The 16,542-nt window shown below is 40.4% G+C and overlaps 1 protein-coding gene across 11 annotated transcripts in view; it reads left to right on the top strand.

The window, feature by feature from the left end:
• Window positions 1-16,542, top strand: part of Stlk (Ste20-like kinase) — a 119,171-nt gene that overhangs the window by 36,768 nt on the left and 65,861 nt on the right. Inside the window, exon 4 of one of the 11 annotated variants that reach the window (XM_070998328.1) lies at window positions 14,440-14,546. The exons of 9 other annotated variants lie outside the window; for them this stretch is intronic. In XM_070998328.1, the coding sequence (XP_070854429.1) occupies window positions 14,440-14,531 (92 nt within the window). In that variant the 3' untranslated portion in view covers window positions 14,532-14,546. Of the gene's footprint in view, window positions 1-5,233; window positions 5,278-14,439; window positions 14,547-16,542 lie in introns of those variants that run through there. One more of the 11 variants, XM_070998333.1, reaches the window with a different exon arrangement.

The raw sequence follows: 16,542 nt of genomic DNA, 5'->3' as shown, positions 1-16,542 counted from the left end.
TCATACAGCCAGTTTTTCGAACCCTATTTCGACTAACTTTGTGTATGATATATATTGTCTAAATCCAGAAGTGATTAATCCGACGCAACGGCATTTAAAATATGTATTTCAATTCCGTTACTTGGGCCCGACAATATTCCAGTTTCCTTTGCCCACAGTTGTACACTTGAAACAATTCCAGTAAATATTTCAGTGCTACTATTCAACGAAAATATTTGTCAAATATATTTTCAATTCCAATTGTGTGTAAAATATAACTCAGCCACAGTAAAAAATTCCCGATTATAAAGATTGTCCTTAAGATTTGCACTCTTTATTTTTTACTGTGTTCCAGCTGCATGTGTATATTTACAAAAACAATCTAATACAGTCCGCTCGAACTACTTTTTTCTAATACAGTCCACTCCAACTACTTTTCTCGACCTACAAATACGGCTAAACTATTTCTAAAATTAAAAACAAAGTGACAATATCCACAAATTTACTCCAGCAAATCGTTTGCAATTTAGTTGTGCAGGTGACAAACAAACGCACCGACATACAAACATAAGCGAAGTCTTTCCAATTCCCGCAACGTTATTCCGCTATTCGCACCCCACATGTACATATGTACAGTGTACATACATACGTATATCGCCAGTGCACAGTGGGTCAAGAGCTCACAAAAAGTGTTCCATTCAAACAAACAATATTAAAGTCCGTAATTCCTTACATAAGTACGACCATCCGATATAATAAATATTTATTGCCTATCCGACAGTGTGACCGTATATATTTACAATCTTAATTGGTTCCTAAATTCCAATTTGATTCCAATCCGTTTCCTTACATCTGAAGTAAAATTCTAAATTATTTAACGTCATGGCAACATCAGTAAAATCCGCTTTAACCCGATTTATGGCCACAGCTGACTGTCTGATCCACTTTGAGGCCACTGTGAACGCTCCAGGTGCTCCTACCCCAACGTTATCCGCCTATAAAATCAGTCGCGATCACCTCAATTCCTTATGGCAAACGGTAAAGGCAGCATACGACATATGCTCCGACTGCATTATAGCTGCAGGCGAGAGCGCCGCAGAAACAAAATCCATACTAAAGTCCAAGTATTACCAAACGTACTCCACTTACGAAATATTTGCCGCGCAGCTGATGGAACAAATCCAAAAAGGCTCCTCCCAAATACCTCAAGCTCCAGTAACTCCGTCCCAAAATTCCACGTCCTATGGCTGTCGGCTCCCTCCTATCGACACATAGGTTTTCTCTGGCGATTATCTTCGATGGCCGACTTTCCGGGACCTTTTCACGGCAATATACATAGACAATCCGAGTCTAACGCCCGTTGAAAAATTATTCCACTTAAATTCAAAAACAAGTGGCGAAGCTCATTCCATAGTTTCAAGATCCCCACTCACCAATGATGGCTTTCGCTCAGCCTGGAATAACCTAACTGAGCGTTTCGAAAATAAGCGATTGCAGGTGAACAGTCACCTGAAAACACTTTTCAATGTGCAATCCATAGCACAGGAGTCGGGAGCAGACTTAAAGGAACTTCAACGCAGTTTTTAAGGTTGCTTAACTTCCTTAAAATTTTCCGGTGTTAATATTGAGAATTGGGACCCTATCCTGGTTTATATGTGCTCGACAAAACTACCAAAGCTCACTCTCTCATTATGGGAGCAATCCATCCAAAATAAAACCGAAATTCCTACGTGGCTTGAGCTTGATTCATATTTGACGGAGCGCCATCTAACTCTTGAGGCCGTCGATAGCTTCCGATCTGCCAATTTCCACCACGTCCAGTCCAAAGACACAAATCAAGAGGCAGAATTTCCAAAAATAAATTCCTTCAACACAAGGTTAGTTCCGATAACCAAAGGCTGCGATCTGTGTTCGAAGAAGAACCACCCCGTGCGTATATGTCCACGCTTCCTACAGATGACGGTAGAAGATCGCTTAGCCTATATCCAAAGGAAGCAGTTGTGCTCCAATTGCTTTGCAAGTAGCCATCAATTCCGGGATTGCACAAGCGCTCACAACTGTCTCACTTGCCAAGATCGGCATCACACATTGCTGCATCGAAACAGCGGTCCTACTACTCCGACGATTCCATCCGACCCTCCAAGGCCAGTATCCGCCTCAGTTCCACACATCATTTCGTCCTATTCAACGCAAGTTTCCGTACAAAAAGTTCCTCCTAAGAATACTCCATCCGAATATTGGGTTCCATACCCCGCCTTGGATGGCAGACGTACTCGAGGTATTAAATCCTACCAATGCCGAGTCTGCCAAAAGATCCATCCTCTACGGAAGTGCCACCACTTTCTACGGCTAAGCCCCCAGAATCGGCTTCAGGAAGTACATATCCAGAAGTACTGCTCCAATTGCTTGGCTCACAATCATTCCAAGGACTCCTGCCGCAGTGGTCATCACTGCCACAAGTGTGGAAAGGCCCACCACACTCTCCTACATACGGACGACCGATCTACACTTCCAACATATTCCTGAGCCTACTATCCTGAGGTTCTTGCTACGGGTGTCCTCGCAAGGGGGGGGAGAATGTTCACGCCAAAAGGGCGTTTAATTTCAGGAGGCAGTGTCGAGCGCGCTCGCACTGCCGTCCGCTCTCCCTCTCCATCTCTCCCCTAAGTCTCCGCTCTGCTCTGGAGCGCTTAAGTTAAGTTAGGCTTAAGCAGTTCATGTTTCAAAGTGTACTAATAAACACCTACGCACGTCGCGTAAAAACCCAAAAGTACCCGCGTATTTTTATGCGTACCACTCGATCTTGGGGCTTCAATTATTTCAACGATCAAGCCGCACCGCCCCAACAGATGTGGTTTTAGGTGTTAGACAAGACACAAATAATTGCTTCCTGTATGGAACAACCGAGAGGCTTTTTCTTCCACCACCAGCAATCTGAACATCATTCATATGATTATCGAGACTAGGGACTCCTATAGAGCTAACTTCATCTGTAGGTACAGAAAGCTGCGTAGGGTTTGACCCCTTAGGCTAAAACTTTAAATCCCCCAGCCCCAGTGGATGCCGACATAGCTGCCGTTACCGATCGGGTAAAAATTTTTGAAGCTACGTTGGGATTTGGAACTGATGCCTTTACTGAACAGATATTGAAGAAGCGGTCTTTTGGCGTTTAGGTGACCCTACTCACATTTTGTTATTATAAAGGATCAGCAACTACGCTCATAAGTCTATTAAAAAGTTTCATAAAACGATCAATGGTCAGCGTAACATAGCCATTCAAATCACGGTCTATTTCAACGCATGAGGCACAAGTCCACGAAAAACCAACACGAAGATCAATAAAATCTTTTACTCTGCCAACAAGTCCAGTACATTTTGGATGTATGACTGTATTAAAGAGACGACAGTAAATAAAAACGTCATTAGGTGACGATCCAAACTGACAATCTTTCTTGGAACTAAAAGAGCCATTTTTAAGTATTTAAATTTAAGAAAAAAAGTTATTTACAAAACCAAAAAATCAAAAGAATTATAAATACCTCACTTAATTTGACACTGGGATCAAACAATAAAAATGTAGACACACAAAAAAACACAAAAGTATAAGAGCGCGTAGAGACTGCGAAAGCGAGAGAGCGCGACAGAGTGGCTGTCGACTGAGCGTGGCTTGCGAAACACAAACAAAATATACACGACAACAGTCTAGACGACAAGAAACGGGAGGGAGATTACAAGAACGTTATGGGAAACAACAACAAAAGCTATTGAAACAAATGCACCGCAGCGTATAGAAGTTACAATAACAAAACGCACAGGCTAAAAACAGAGTTAGGTTTTGTTAAGAATTCTACAATAAAATAGACAATTAAACATAAACAAACGATTTAAAACACAAGCAAGGCTGGTTATGTTGGACTAAGTCACGAAGCAAGGCAGCAGTAACACAGATATTAATGACAAATTGACAAAAATCACAGGGCACAAGATAAACACAACCAGTCACAAGCGACGCTAAATCAATTATGACACCCCCATCCGCTCATGTGGCCAAAACAAGCACCTTTTGCCTGTTGAATGCTACACATACTAACAAAATACCACATAAAAGGGGTTTTTAAAAGGCCTTTTAATTAAACAAAGAAAATGCGCGAATGAATCTAATCCTGGTGGAAAACTAACGAAAATGAGAATACTGAAAACAAGATATGCGTGCGTGTGTGTGTATACATAATGCTTTTGCATTTGACGGAGGATGTGAGATTAGTTTAAGTACCAAATCTTTATAATACCCACTGCTATTCAACAACAATATTTCTCAAAAATATTTTTAATTCCAATTGTGTGTAAAATATAACTCAGCCACTGTAAAAAATTCCGGATCATAAAATTTTTCCTTAAGACTTGCACTCTTTATTATACCCGTTACTCGTAGAGTAAAAGGGTATACTAGATTCGTCGGAAAGTATGTAACAGGCAGAAGGAAGCGTTTCCGACCCCAAAAAGTATATATGTTCTTGATCAGGATCACTAGGCGAGTCGATCTAGCCATGTCAGTCTGTCCGTCTGTCTGTCCGGATGAACGCTGAGATCTCGGAAACTATGGGAGCTAGGCTATTGAGATTTGGCGTGCAGATTCCTGAGCTTCTTACGCAGCGCAAGTTTGTTTCAGTAGAGTGCCACTCCCACTCTAACGCCTACAAACCGCCCAAAGCTGTGGCTCCTACAGTTTTGATGCTAGAATAAAAATTGTAACTGAAATGTAATGTTCTCATAAATACCTATCGATTGACCCAAAAAAAAATTGCCACGCCCACCCTAACGCCCATAAACCGCCCACAAACTTCAAAAAATCGTAAATATGAACGTGGATATCTCGGAAACTATCAAAGATAGAGAATTGGGATTTCAGATTTAGATTCCGTAGCCTTATACGCAGCGCAAGTTTATTACGCGAATATGCCACGCCCACTCTAACGCCCACAAACCGCGAAAACCTGTGACGCCCACAATTTTTATGCTAGATAAAAAATTTTAACTGAATTGTATTGGTCTCGTCAATACCTATCGATTGGTCCAAAAAAAATTTGCCACTCCCACTCTAACGCCCATAACGCTTAAATCTGTATACCGCCGGTAGGTGGCGCATTTTAATCTCGCTTTGCTACTTGCATATCTCTATTTAGCTGAGTAACGGGTATCTGATAGTCGAGGTACTCCACTATAGCGTTCTTCCTTGTTTTTTACTGTGTTCCAGCTGCGTGTGTATATTTCTTTGGACGTTGATGCACTATGGTCAGTACAAACAAGTGGCCCTACGACACCAAGCAAAGCTTGTTACGCGCGGAGCCCATCACCGTTTTGGGCGAGTAAACATAATCGCGGACAAAGAAAAAGACAATGTAACAATAGACAATTAAAAATACAGGTCAATATACGAATAGACAAAATACATCAAGTAAAACTAATTAGTTACTAGGGAGGATAGTATTATTGATTTAAAGATAGGAAGTGAGTCAGTAGTAGATATTAGATGATATAGTCTATTATAATCATTGCAAAGTACTCTAAAAGGTTCATGCATTGCGTAATTAGAGATACAGTGATTTAATACTAAAGGAACATAGTTTCTAGTGAATCTATTTGGCACATTAAAATGCAGGCGACCCAGTAACTCGGGACTCTCTACATCACCATGAATAAAATTTCTAATAAACGTAATACCAAGCATAGTTCTACGGTTAGCTAACGATGGTAAGTTAATTAGAAGTAGTCTACTAGAGTAGGATGGTAGTATTAGGCTTGTATCCCAGTTAAGTCTCCGTAAGGCAAATATTAAGAAGTTTTTTTGCACAGACTCAATCCGGTCTATATGCACCCCATATTGGGGACTCCAAACAGGAGCGCAGTACTCAAGAATTGGTCGGACTAATGAAATAAACAAGGTCTTTGTGACATAGGGATCATCGAATTCCTTCGACCACCTTTTGACCTTGGCTTTATTTACCATAGTAGTAATGTGATCGGAAAATTTAAGTCTAGGATCCATGTAGACTCCAAGGTCGTCAGCATGCGTTATCCTATCTAACGCACAACCACTCAAAGTATACGTTGAGTAGTGGGGGCTGACACGAAAAAAGGTCATTAGTTTACACTTAGAACCATTTAAATTCAATTCATTATCCATGCACCATGTTTGAAATGCATTTAGATCCGATTGTAAAGCTAAACTTTGTGCGGGGTCATTATATTGCAGGCACAACTTAACGTCATCTGCGTACATAAGAACCCGTGACTTCGTTAAGACTAATGGAAGGTCATTTAAAAATAATGTAAACAGGAGCGGACCGAGATGACTTCCTTGTGGTACACCGGAAGTAACTCGGATTAGGGATGACAAAGAGTTTTTAAAAATGACCCTTTGAGTCCTATCATTCAAATAACTTAAAATCCACCTAAGAAGATCACCTGAAAACCCTAAAAGGTCCAATTTCCGGACTTACAGAATCAAACGCCTTACTAAAATCAGTGTAGACCACATCAGTCTGACGATTCTTTCTAAAAACTCCTATAACAAATGAAGTAAACTTTAAAAGGTTGGTTGTCGTTGACCTACGTTTTATAAATCCGTGTTGACAAGAGGAAATAAGGGACCTACAACTGTGTTGTAAATGAGGCGTAATAATGTTCTCAAAGAGCTTCGGTATAGCTGATAGCTTTGAAATACCTCTGTAATTACATGCGTTCAATTTACTCCCTTTTTTATGAAGCGGGATAACAAACGATTCCTTCCATCTGTGTGGGAAATCGGATGTTTCTAAAGACAAAGTAAACAGTTTGTGCAATGGTCTACACAAAGTCTCAGCGCAATACATAAGCACACATCCAGGGACTCCGTCAGGACCCGGACAGTAGACTGGTTTGACCCTTTGAAATTCTAAAAGAAGTGAGCTTTTACTTATAACAGGACAACAAATAAAGTTTGATTTAGGAATGACATATGGGTAAGACTGATCTGGAGGACTTGATGTTGAATAGGTGGTTTGAAAAAACTGTGCAAAAAGATCGGCTATAGCTTGATCAGTGCTAGCAGCCGAATTTTCAAATTTAAGTGATGATGGGTAACTAGAAGATTTACGCTTTGTGTTAACAAAATTATAAAACTGTTTTGGATCCAGTGTAAACTGGGTCTTGCAACGAGCTAAATAGTTTTTATAACAGTGGGCGTTAAGCACGGTGAAATCAGACCGAGCACTTAAGTATCGGGAAAAGGCAGCTTGTGAACCTGAAGCTCTAAATTTTTTGTAGAGTCTAGACTTTACATTTTTAAGTCGTGCCAGCTCTTTGTTAAACCACGGAGGTTGGTTTGAAATTTTAGGATAATACGTAGGAACGCATGTATCAAAAACTTCGTTTAATATGTTATAAAATATATTAACCGCTTCATTTATATTAGTACTTAAGTACAGATTGGACCAATCCGAGCAAGCTATAAGGCTATTAATGAGTGCAAAGTTCGCTTTACGAAAGCAGGGGATGCGTTTAGCTATTTTTTCAGATACTTCATACACTTTTGTACCCGTGTCAATAGTCAGCTCTAGCGTTGGGTGATAAGGGTCTTCTGGTAAAGTAATTGCAGAGGTTCTAGCTATGCAGACACAATCTGGACTGGAAACAAAGCATAGATCCAGTAATCGTCCTAAGAAATTTAATACATGATTTACTTGAGACAATGAAATATCAAGCAAACCGTCAAGAAAATCATGCTGCGTTGAAGGTAACAATATATTTGAGGTTTCGACGGTGGACCATGTCGCCCTAGGTATATTAAAGTCACCTAAAACTATTAACTGATCCCTATCTGATAGTTTACTTGAAATAAACTGGATAGCGGACAGATGATTCGCATATGTCGGGAATTCCGATGATGGCGGAATATATGAACATGTTATGTATATAGAAATACCCGGAAGGGATAGTTTTATACACAGAAATTCAATGTCATTTATTTCGTCGGACGTTATTACTTCAGACGTTAATTCTGAGTTAACTGCAATTAAAACTCCACCTCCACGTCGGGACGGACGATCAAGCCTGTAAGTTGTGTACTTACTTGGAAAAACTTCGGAACTTAGAACTTCCGGTTTTAACCAGGTTTCAGTAAAAACAATAACATGGGAAGACAAGGAAAAACTATCAGTATACAATTTGGTCAACTTACTTTGTAAACCTCTTGTATTCTGATAATAAAGCTAAAGAAAAGAATCTAGTTTTTTGAGATAGATGAGGATGTAGATGTGGATGGCTCTTTAAAGGGATTTCCAACTTCCTTTGAACGAATTTTCTTTTTTTTAGCTTCGTACTCTTTAACAAAAATGCCAACAGGCCAAAAATTGGCTGAGCACATAGTTGCAAAATGAGCACAGGGAACACCGATCTTAAAAGATGATACTTCCCTAGCATATGGAAAATTAAATCGTTCAACCTTTAGATCATCAATCTGAACTTTGTTACGGATATAGGCCGTAATGTCCAGCGATGAAAGGTCAGGATTTAGCCGAGAAACAAAAATTTGTTTCCGCTGCGGTACACAGGTTACTGTTTTAGGTACCACGCATGTGACAGGTTTTGGTACTACGGCATTTACGGCTGCACTACCAGTTTCATTCGGTACTCCGGACGTTAAGTCAACATGCGGCGTTGGAATTATTAAAGTATTGTTTATAGCAGATTTTTCGGGCGTCTCATGCGGCAAAATCTCGCGTCCTTTGCATTCGGAAACCGAATCTTTTTTAGCTTTCGATCTCAGTACCATTTGTGCGGCGGCTGAGATCGACTGCTGTGCTGCAGACCCCGGATCGCCAGAGAGAGTTACACTAGCGGCTACCGTGGGTTGTCTATCGACCGCGATCTTTTTACGCTTACGAGAATCGGGCTCAGATAGCATACGGCTAGTGAGCTGCGACTCAAGCGCCACAAGCAGATCCGTATTTTTACGGCTGTTCCGGATTAATTCCGTAACAGTGCTTTTTGTAAGCCGCCTTATAGAGAGTGCCTCGGTTTCATAAGCAATGCATTCATCACAATAGTAGCGCAAGCCACTTCTCATGTCGATTGCATCGCGTACCAGGCCCGAATAGCCAAGGCATTTTGCATGAAAAATATTCTCACACGAATGGCACGGAATGCTCTGTTGTCCAGCCGAAATTAACGACTTGCATTTCTTTAAGTTGCAGACAGCCATTATCGGGATATTCCGAACCACAGTGCCAAGAGAATAAAGCTACGCAAGTAAAAGAGAGAGTTAGAGAGCGGGAGAGAATAAGCGGGAGTAAGTAAGCTGGGGGAGCGTAAGTTTTAGATGTTCCAAAAACAAAGTTATAAGCGGGAGTGCGGGAGAGCGGGTAACTACCGTTTAGACACTTACCGCTCCAAACAGCGTTTGGAAGAAAAGAAGAAGGCAATTAGAAAAAAACAATAACAACAAACACTGCACAGAGATTAGACGTGCAAACTAATTTTGTTAATTTAAACACAAAACAATCACTATGCACTCGCGAAGCGAACGGATGTTGTTAGGGACATAAAAAGTTATATAGTCGTATGAAAATATAAATTAAACCCCGATGGTTTATGGACAAAAAGAACAAAAATTCGGAGCGCAAGACAAAAACACGACCGTTCACTGAAAGTTCTCTTGCACATTTACATAAATATTCTAATACAGTCCACTCCAACTACTTTTCTCGACCTACAAATAGGGCTAACCTATTTCTAAAATTAAAAACAAAGTTACAATATCCACAAATTTACTCCAGCAAATCGTTTGCAATTTAGTTGTGCAGGTGACAAACAAACGCACCGACATACAAACATAAGCGAAGTCTTTCCAATTCCCGCAACGTTATTCCGCTATTCGCACCCCACATGTACATATGTATAGTGTACATACATACGTATATCGATATTTTCGCCAGTGCACAGTGGGTCAAAAGCTCACAATAAATGTTCCTTTCAAACATACAATATTAAAGTCCGTAATTCTTTACATAAGTCCGACCATCCGATATTATAAATATTTATTGACTCTGCCTATCCGACAGTGTGACCGTATATATTTACAATCTTGATTGGTTCCTAAATTCCAATTAGATTTAAGCCCGTTTCCTTACTGAATTAAAATTCTAAATTATTTTACGTCATGGCAACATCAGTAAATTCCGCTTTAACCCGATTTATGGCCACAGTTGACTGTCTGATCCAAGGCAGCATACGACATATGCTCCGACTGCATTATAGCTGCAGGCGAGAGCGCCGCAGACACAAAATCCATACTAAAGTCCAAGTATTACCAAACGTACTCCACTTACGAAATATTTGCCGCGCAGCTGATGGAACAAATCCAAAAAGGCTCCTCCCAAATACCTCAAGCTCCATTAACTCCGTCTCAAAATTCCACGTCTTATGGCTGTCGGCTCCCTCCTATCGACACAGAGGTTTTCTCTGGCGATTATCTTCGCTGGCCGACTTTCCGGGACCTTTTCACGGCAATATACATAGACAATCCGAGTCTAACGCCCGTTGAAAAATTATTTCATTTAAATTCAAAAACAAGTGGCGAAGCTCATTCCATAGTTTCGAGATCCCCACTCACCAATGATGGCTTTCGCTCAGTCTGGAATAACCTAACTGAGCGTTTCGAAAATAAGCGATTGCAGGTGAACAGTCACCTGAAAACACTTTTCAATGTTCAATCCATAGTACATGAGTCGGGAGCAGCCTTAAAGGAACTTCAACGCACTTTTCAAATTTGCTTAACTTCCTTAAAATTTTCCGGTGTTAATATTGAGAATTGGGACCCTATCCTGGTTTATATGTGCTCGACAAAACTACCAAAGCTCACTCTCTCATTATGGGAGCAATCCATCCAAAATAAAGCCGAAATTCCTACGTGGCTTGAGCTTGATTCATATTTGACGGAGCGTCATCTAACTCTTGAGGCCGTCGATAGCTTCCGATCTGCCAATTTCCACCACGTCCAGTCCAAAGACATAAATCGAGGTGCAGAATTTCCAAAAATAAATTCCTTCAACACAAGGCTAGTTCCGATACTTAAAGGCTGTGATCTGTGTTCGAAGAAGAACCACCCCGTGCGTATATGTCCACGCTTCCTACAGATGACGGTAGACGATCGCCTAGCCTATAGTCAAAGGAAGCAGTTGTGCTCCAATTGCTTTGCAAGCAGCCATCAATTCCGGGTTGCACAAGCGCTCACAACTGTCTCACTTGCCAAGATCGGCATCACACATTGCTGCATCGAAACAGCGGCCCTACTACTCCGACGATTCCATCCGACTCTCCAAGGCCAGTATCCGCCTCTGTTCCACACATCATTTCGTCCTATTCAGCGCAAGTTTTCGTACAAAAAGTTCCTCCAAAAAATACTCCATCCGAATATTGGGTTCCATACCCTGCCTTGGATGGCAGACGTACTCGAGGTATTAAATCCTACCAATGCCGAGTCTGCCAAAAGATCCATCCTCTACGGAAGTGACACCACTTTCTACGGCTAAGCCCCCAGAATCGGCTTCAGGAAGTACATATCCAGAAGTACTGCTCCAACTGCTTGGCTCACAATCATTCCAAGGACTCCTGCCGCAGTGGTCATCACTGCCACAAGTGTGGAAAGGCCTACCACACTCTCCTACATACGGACGACCGATCTATACTTCCAACATATTCCTGAGCCTACTATCCTGAGGTTCTTGCTACGGGTGTCCTCGCAAGGGGGGGGGGAGAATGTTTACGTCAAAAGGGCGTTTAATTTCAGGAGGCAGTGTCGAGCGGCAGTTTTATCCAGATGTCTACATCTCGCGCGCTCGCACTGCCGTCCGCTCTCCCTCTCCATCTCTCCCCTAAGTCTCCGCTCTGCTCTGGAGCGCTTAAGTTAAGTTAGGCTTAAGCAGTTCTCATTTCAAAGTGATCCAATAAACTTCTACGCACGTCGCGTAAAAACGCCAAAGTACTCCCGTGTGTTTTTGGTACCATTCGATCTTGGGGCTTCAACTATTTTCAACGATCAAGCCACCCCGCCCCAACAGGACTGGTAGGGTAAAAAGACGTAATCATGCCCTAATTCTTAGGTGGATTCGCTTCAGTTTAAGCTCTTCTCCATCAGATTATTTTAGAGAGCACGTTATGCTCTTTTTCCCATGGAGAAGTGAAGAGACGGAACTCATTGCAAACGACAATGAAAGCACATTTAGAAATAATTTTGAAATTATTAAACGCAATAAAGAGCAGTATGATGTGTTTGACGACATGGAGTTAGAAAGAGTTCTTCAAGATCTGCAAAATGTGGATAGAGAAGAAAACGGCCCCCTTCCCGAAGGGCCAGCCTCTCAATACCTTGATGAAGAGTTCAGAGCTTTGGCAGTCCCCGACGTCGACAAAATCGTAAATGTACTCCAAGATGAAAATGATTCAAATGGCGAACTTCCTCTTATAAGACTTCCTCCGATAGTATCTGAAGATAACCTTTGCTCGCTTACCCGGTCTCTCAACTTTAAGCAACGCCAGTATTACGCCCACGTAATGTATAATGTTGCAGACAAAAAAACATTTTATGAATATGTTGGTGGAGGGGCCGGAGTGGGAAAAAGCAGATTGATTTCTACAATATTTCAGTCTATAACTTGGCGAGCAAATAAACTTCCTGGGGCAACAGATTCCGCAAAGGTTTTACTTTGTGCTCCTACTGGAAAAGCAGCTCCCTTCCTGTTAATCAAACATCTGGTCCTTTAAGACCCTTAAGCAATGACACATTAAATGCAATGCATTGCAAGTTGATTGATATCCAATTAATTATTATAGATGAGATCTCGATGATCGTATCAAAAATGCTTGGATACTTAGATCAAAGACTTTGTCAAATTTTTAGAAGTCAAGATGTAAACTTTGGTGGCAAGTCTATAATAGTGTTTGGAGATCTGAAGCAGCTTAGCCCAGTTGGAGATCATTGGATATTCGCAGAAAATACATCTAATCCGTATAATATTCTGGCAGGAGCTAACTTTTGGAATAACCTAAAGATTTTCGAGGTAACGGATATAATGCGGCAACGTGACGACCACGCTTTTGCTTTGGCGTTGAATAATATGTCTAAAGCCAACATGACAGATGCAGATATTGAGTTTTTCAGGACAAGAGTTCTTCCAGTAACCGATGTTGCTGACGACGCAATTCACTTATTCTGTTCTAATGCTGACGTAAACCATTACAACTCCCTAAAACTTGCCCAAATTAGAACCCAAGAATTTGTGTCAACTGCAGTAGATACAGTTAAATCAGCTAATATGTCTGAAATAAGTCGAGAATGACTCTTAGGCATGCCCAAAACATGAAGACCTCTGAAACTCAGGGTCTACCATGTATTTTATACCTGAAGACTACTGCAAAATATATGGTTACCGTCAATATTGACACAAATGATGGACTTGTAAATGGGGCAACTGGTCAATTAATGCGAATTGACAACTGTATGGTTAACGGCTCATTATTAGTTACTGGACTGTGGATTAAGCTTACAGATGCCACTGTCGGTACTATAGCTATGTCAAAAGTTCGAGGAAATGATCACCCAGACTGGACTCCAATTTATAAAACAGCCCGAGTATTCCAATGCGGAAATTCGTGACATTCTTCTATTGATCGAAAACAATTTCCAGTTCTTCCTGCTGAGGCTATTACCATCCATAAGAGCCAAGGAGCAACCTACAGCAAAGTCGCAGTGCATCTTAAAAGAGGCATTAAGCGAGCTTCGTTGTACGTAGGTTGCAGCAGAGCAACTAGCGCATCGGGTATTTTCCTTTTAGTAGACTTTGTCCCTCCAACTAGATTTGGAGCTACAAATGTCCAAGTAGAACTTACAAGTTTAAGAGGGGAAAGGCTTTGACTACGCATTATGAATTTTTGGTCAATGAAAATGAGGATATCTCTTTATATTACCACAACGTGGAATCTCTTCGCGCTCATCGCGAAGATGTTGCCTACGACAACATTATTTGTTCTGCCAACTTTTTATGTTTTGTTAAAACCTGGACTCTTCCACAAGAAAAGTACAGTTTAAGGGATTTCGACATTATAAGAAGAATAGATTGCAATCGTTTGAATGGTATTGGGAAGAAAATAAATAATAAATAATTAAATATCTTGACACGTTATTTATAATTGTTTATAGGAGTCCCGGATTTCCTATTGCAAGATTTCGAAATGAAATTAAAACTGATGTGGAAGAAGTGCGTAGAATGGATAATACTAAAGTTGTATTATTAGAAAATCTTAATATTTGCAGATCCACAGGGACTGATATTCTGAAGGAACATTTGAATGCCTATAACCTATTTTCAATCAATGATTCTCCCACAACAAAACAAATAACACAAATTGATTGGATATTTTCAGACTCTCGAATTCCACAAGCTCTTGCCCTTACTTATGAGACACCATATAGCCACCACTATGGAATTTTTTTAAGTATAGCTTGTAGTAGGTAATATAATTAAATATATAAATTGTAAAAATTGTAATAGGTTAGAAAAAAAAAATTAATTGTATATAGCATATTGTATATATGTATTTTTATGGTATTATTAATTTATTTATTTCTATCTATCAACGTAGTTTTCAAAATTGTATATATAAATTAAAAGTTTAGATAGTATTTTTATTTAAAAAATATACAAACTTTATTATTTGAGTTCAGATTTACAACTAACTTTTCTTATGTTAATAATTTATAATGTAGCCTTGGTGCTGCTGCCGTTTCTGCCGCTGCTGCTGCTGCCTCTGCTGACGTTCTCTGCTATCGTCATTGACCCTCGCTGCTGTTGTTGATGTGGTCGGTCCTAATTGGTTGCTGTCGCTGATATTGCTGCTGCCGCGGTGCAGTTGACCATTTCTTATTCTGATTGGTCAACTTAATTTGGCAATAATTGTTGTTGCCAAATGCACTCGGCGTTGGGTTCAATCACCCAGTGTTGAAGCTTTCCCACGATCGTAAGGTGGGCAGTGCAAGCTCAGCGCACGTGGCTGCTGAACTCAATTGGGGGCCTATTGGGCAACGTTCTGGCCAGTATAGGGTTACTGTTGGGAAATTGGTGCCTATGCTTTTCTCGCGCTTATAACCAATTTGTTTTTGTTTGGGATTTTGCGCGTGTGGCGATACTCTTACTTGAGCATCTAGCATTCTAGGTGTTAACTCCTCCCCCCTTAAACGCGACTGTCCTCGGTCGCAACGTAAAAGAGTACAAATCCGGAAGGGGATGGCTCTTCAGTTGTTTTCGCTGGAGCTGGCAAGCCTTCTGTTGGTTTGCGCCTTCGCATGAATCGTATGATCAGTCCTAGGGTAACTACAAATAGGATGATGGCGGATCCATAATTCAGGGAAGAATCTATAATTCCTTCGCTTCTGAGTTTCTCTAGTACTCTTGTGTTGTTTATGTTAAGTTCCTTGACCATTTGTAGTGACAGTACTTCATCTATTTTCGACTTTTCCGCTGTTAATTGAAAAAGTGGGGGTTCCGGTTCGACCGTGCTGGTTTCTTTTGACTTGTAGATGTTTTCTCCAATTGTTACTGTAGAGTTCCTGTATTGGATTATAAATGAGCCCTGTAGTTTTAAGAGTTTTTCGTCCAACGATACAAGTCCGCTAAAGTCGTTCAGCAGTAGAGTTCCTGGCAATATTTCCTCGACATCGGGAATGTGTTGATTGTTGACCCATTTGCATACCGGTTCCTTAAGGTTGAGCAGAGCATTTACGCAAGTATCGTTACTTAAGTCTAGCAATTTTTCGGAATTACAAATAGTTTTATCGTTATGTGCCTCGCAAGGTTCTGTTATTGCGAATAGCTGTTTCTTACATTCTAGTAGATTTTCATATTTTAGATCGTTAATTATATGGGCTTTTTTTAGTGCTTTTACTTTTAATGTTCTGCAAGTATCTTTATTAATTGTTGGTAGGCTAATAATGTAAATGAGTTCGTGGCCGTTGGTGGCAAGTTTGACTTTAGCAAATTCTAAAAGTTCTTCTATGTCGAAAAATAAACTGTTTTCTTCTTTAAAAATGTTTTCTACAATGTTGGTTTCTTTTGAATTTTTTGTATTATTTCCTCTCGTTGATTTCTTATATCTTCTGGTGTATTAGGGATTGTGTTTCTAAAAAAAATGTCTATGGGCTTTTCTTTTGTTACTGAATGTATTGATTTATTGTATTCCTGGACCGCCTGAAAAAGTAAATCTTCGAATACCATGCTCCCGTTGTCTTTTTTTAAGCACCTTAAAATTTCGGATAGTGTCGAATGGAACCTTTCTACTTGTCCATTACTTGTTGATGCGAATGGGGCAGTGGTGTGCACTGAGATTTTAAGTTGGTCTTCAAGCATGAATTTTATAGCTGCAGAACTTAAAGAGCATTCGTTATCCATTATTATCCATTTCGGCATACCGAAAGCTATAAGCATTTCTCTTAAGGGGTTTTTAATGTCTTCAGCTGCTCTTGACTGTAAA

The sequence above is a fragment of the Drosophila suzukii genome, assembly GCF_043229965.1.
Source record: "Drosophila suzukii chromosome 2 unlocalized genomic scaffold, CBGP_Dsuzu_IsoJpt1.0 scf_2c, whole genome shotgun sequence".
Lineage (NCBI taxonomy): Eukaryota > Metazoa > Arthropoda > Insecta > Diptera > Drosophilidae > Drosophila > Drosophila suzukii.
Note: the sequence above shows the minus strand (reverse complement) of the source record. Positions and strands in the feature narration are given on the sequence as shown.